Raw genomic sequence first — 2,183 nt, 5'->3', positions numbered from 1 at the left:
CTACTATCCCACTTTCTCCATGATCTTATCTTTGTGTTATGTAGTAGTTAGGATAGGTAGGTGTAGTTACCATGATGTAAGCAGAGATATAAATGGAAATATACTGTATATGAAATGTTGGTTGGCAGGAGAATGAGAATAGATTCATCTTCTTTCTTCTCTAGCTAACTCATCTCTCCATGACTTGATGCCCTTTATTTTGACAACAGTACAGTTTAAAAATATAATCACCCATTAATGAAAAAAAAAAATTAAATTTTTGAAAAAACTACCCAAAATCTATTGATGGGGTTGCTCTTATATATCCAGGTCATCAGCAAGTTCATCAGAAAGTACATTAGAAATGAATCCAACCGTAAGACGTATCGCAATCTTAACAACTTTGCCCCAAAAACGAGACCTTCCATGTGGCGGCGGAGTGTGATCAGATGCTGGTGGCGGAGGATAATTTGTTGGGCGCTGTTGTGGCGTTGCAGTGACATTGAATTCAGTTTCTTGAAGGTTTGGTATGGGTTCTTCCATTTTGAAAGAGATGTTCAACATTCTTGCACCGTGTTTGTTCACAATAGCACTGTAACATACGCTCTTGTACTTGCCATTATTCCTCCTGAGTGCCTGCGTTTTAATTGTTGCCACAAATTAAAGATTGGTTTTATATTGTTACAACAATAATCAGAGTCCACAAAAGTACTTAATTAATTACCTGCAGTTGATCACCAAGGTTGATAACAAAGGCATCTGGGTGAGGTTTGACAGCCAACCACTTGCCATCCTTGAGGACTTGGAGCCCTGAAACCTGCGTGTCCTGAAGGAGAATGGTGAGGGCATTGGGATCAGTATGCGCCGGCAAGCCGTAAGTGAGCTCCGGTTCGGCAAGCCGTAAGTGCTGACCCTGCTCGCCCAACACCTCGCGGATGCTACTCTTTTCCAGGCCTAAGCTTTCTGATATGGCTTCTTCTACCCTAAATCCAAGTTCTCGAACTTCCTTCACATAATTGCTCACGATATCCCTGTATATGGATGGACCAACACTTTTCCTTAAAAGTAATAATTCCTAACTTTTAAAAACTCCTTTAAAGTTTGAATTGAATACTTCCAAACTTTTAAAGTTCATAAAAGTATATGAAAATTATGATTTAATAACCCCAGTAGATTGGGAAACATGAAATGAAGAAAATTATTTGTAAGATAGAGAGAGGACTGACCTGAAAGAAGAGGGGTTTGAAGGCCATTCTGGAGAGTATTTCCCCGATGGGAGGCAGGGAAGTCTGAGATAGTCTCTCCAGTTATGAACCGTCAGTTTTTTGACATTGAAGCTGGTGGAAAGTCTCATCGTCTTTGATGGGTAGTCGGTGTAGAGTTTCATCTTCTCCTCTACTGGCAACTGGAAAAATTCTTCGGCCACTTTTAACATGTCCTCTATCACTTTCTTTGGTACCCCGTGGTTTATCACCTTAATTTTAAAAGAATAATAATGCTAATAATTAGCGTTAAGTACAAGAAAATGCGACATTAATTATATTGTCAGTCCAAAATAAAATGGCACGGAAATTGAAATTTAACCTGGAAAAATCCATATTCGGAGCAGGCTTGCGCTATTTGTTTGACCATCAGCTCTCGTTCTCCGCAACCCAAATCTATGACCGGAACATCGTTGCAGAAGGTGAGCTCCGACAGCCTCGGCCGGGCGAATTCAGGCCGGACGTAGTTTTCAGGGTGGAAAGAGTACCTGGTTCCGCTGGGTAGGACTTTGGTTTCCATGGATTCTATCTGGTACAAAAGTAACATAAAACCAAGAATTTCAAAACAAGATTTTCATAAGAAAAAAAAATAATGAAAACAAGGAGAACTGAAATGGGTTACGCTTACTAAGGATTACAACTACAGAAGTGCTTTGTGTACTATTAACCATTTATAAGGGTTCTAATTGAAAAGTCAATGGTGCTCTATACATGTCTTCAAAGTTGGAATAATATCGCGCATCTATGTTGTATAACCGTGACTCAACATAATATCGCGCTATCTATTATGTTCATTTTCTGTACATGTCTTCCCATCTTCAACATTCACCTGTAATCATCTTCAACATTCATCATCTAATTGTTGACTCAACATTCTTCCCATCTTCAACATTCAAACCCGCGCTATCTATTATGTTCATTTCATTTTCTGTACATGTCTTC

At 39.2% G+C, this 2,183-nt stretch overlaps 1 protein-coding gene across 1 annotated transcript; it reads right to left on the bottom strand.

The window, feature by feature from the left end:
* Nucleotides 1-297: 297 nt before the first annotated feature.
* LOC116013087 (protein DOWNY MILDEW RESISTANCE 6-like) lies at nt 298-1,975 on the bottom strand. The gene is made up of 5 exons (XM_031252746.1): nt 1,870-1,975; nt 1,564-1,770; nt 1,206-1,453; nt 704-1,010; nt 298-615 (listed from the first exon to the last, which is right to left on the bottom strand). Exons 2-5 carry the CDS (start codon nt 1,759-1,761, stop codon nt 298-300), a joined length of 1,071 nt encoding a protein of 356 aa, XP_031108606.1. The 5' UTR covers nt 1,762-1,770; nt 1,870-1,975.
* Between the last annotated feature and the right edge of the window lie 208 nt (nt 1,976-2,183).

This window comes from Ipomoea triloba, chromosome 3, assembly GCF_003576645.1.
Source record: "Ipomoea triloba cultivar NCNSP0323 chromosome 3, ASM357664v1".
Lineage (NCBI taxonomy): Eukaryota > Viridiplantae > Streptophyta > Magnoliopsida > Solanales > Convolvulaceae > Ipomoea > Ipomoea triloba.
This window is presented reverse-complemented; position numbering and strand designations above follow the sequence as displayed.

What these genes read in the sequence shown, in the direction of transcription:
- LOC116013087 (XM_031252746.1), bottom strand. Translation starts at nt 1,761, where the DNA reads ATGGAAACCAAAGTCCTACCCAGCGGAACCAGGTACTCTTTCCACCCT. An exon ending in CCGAATATGGATTTTTCCAG is followed by an intron (nt 1,454 to 1,563) that starts GTTAAATTTCAA and finishes TTTAAAATTAAG; the next exon opens with GTGATAAACCACGGGGTACC. An exon ending in TCAAACCCCTCTTCTTTCAG is followed by an intron (nt 1,011 to 1,205) that starts GTCAGTCCTCTC and finishes ATCCATATACAG; the next exon opens with GGATATCGTGAGCAATTATG.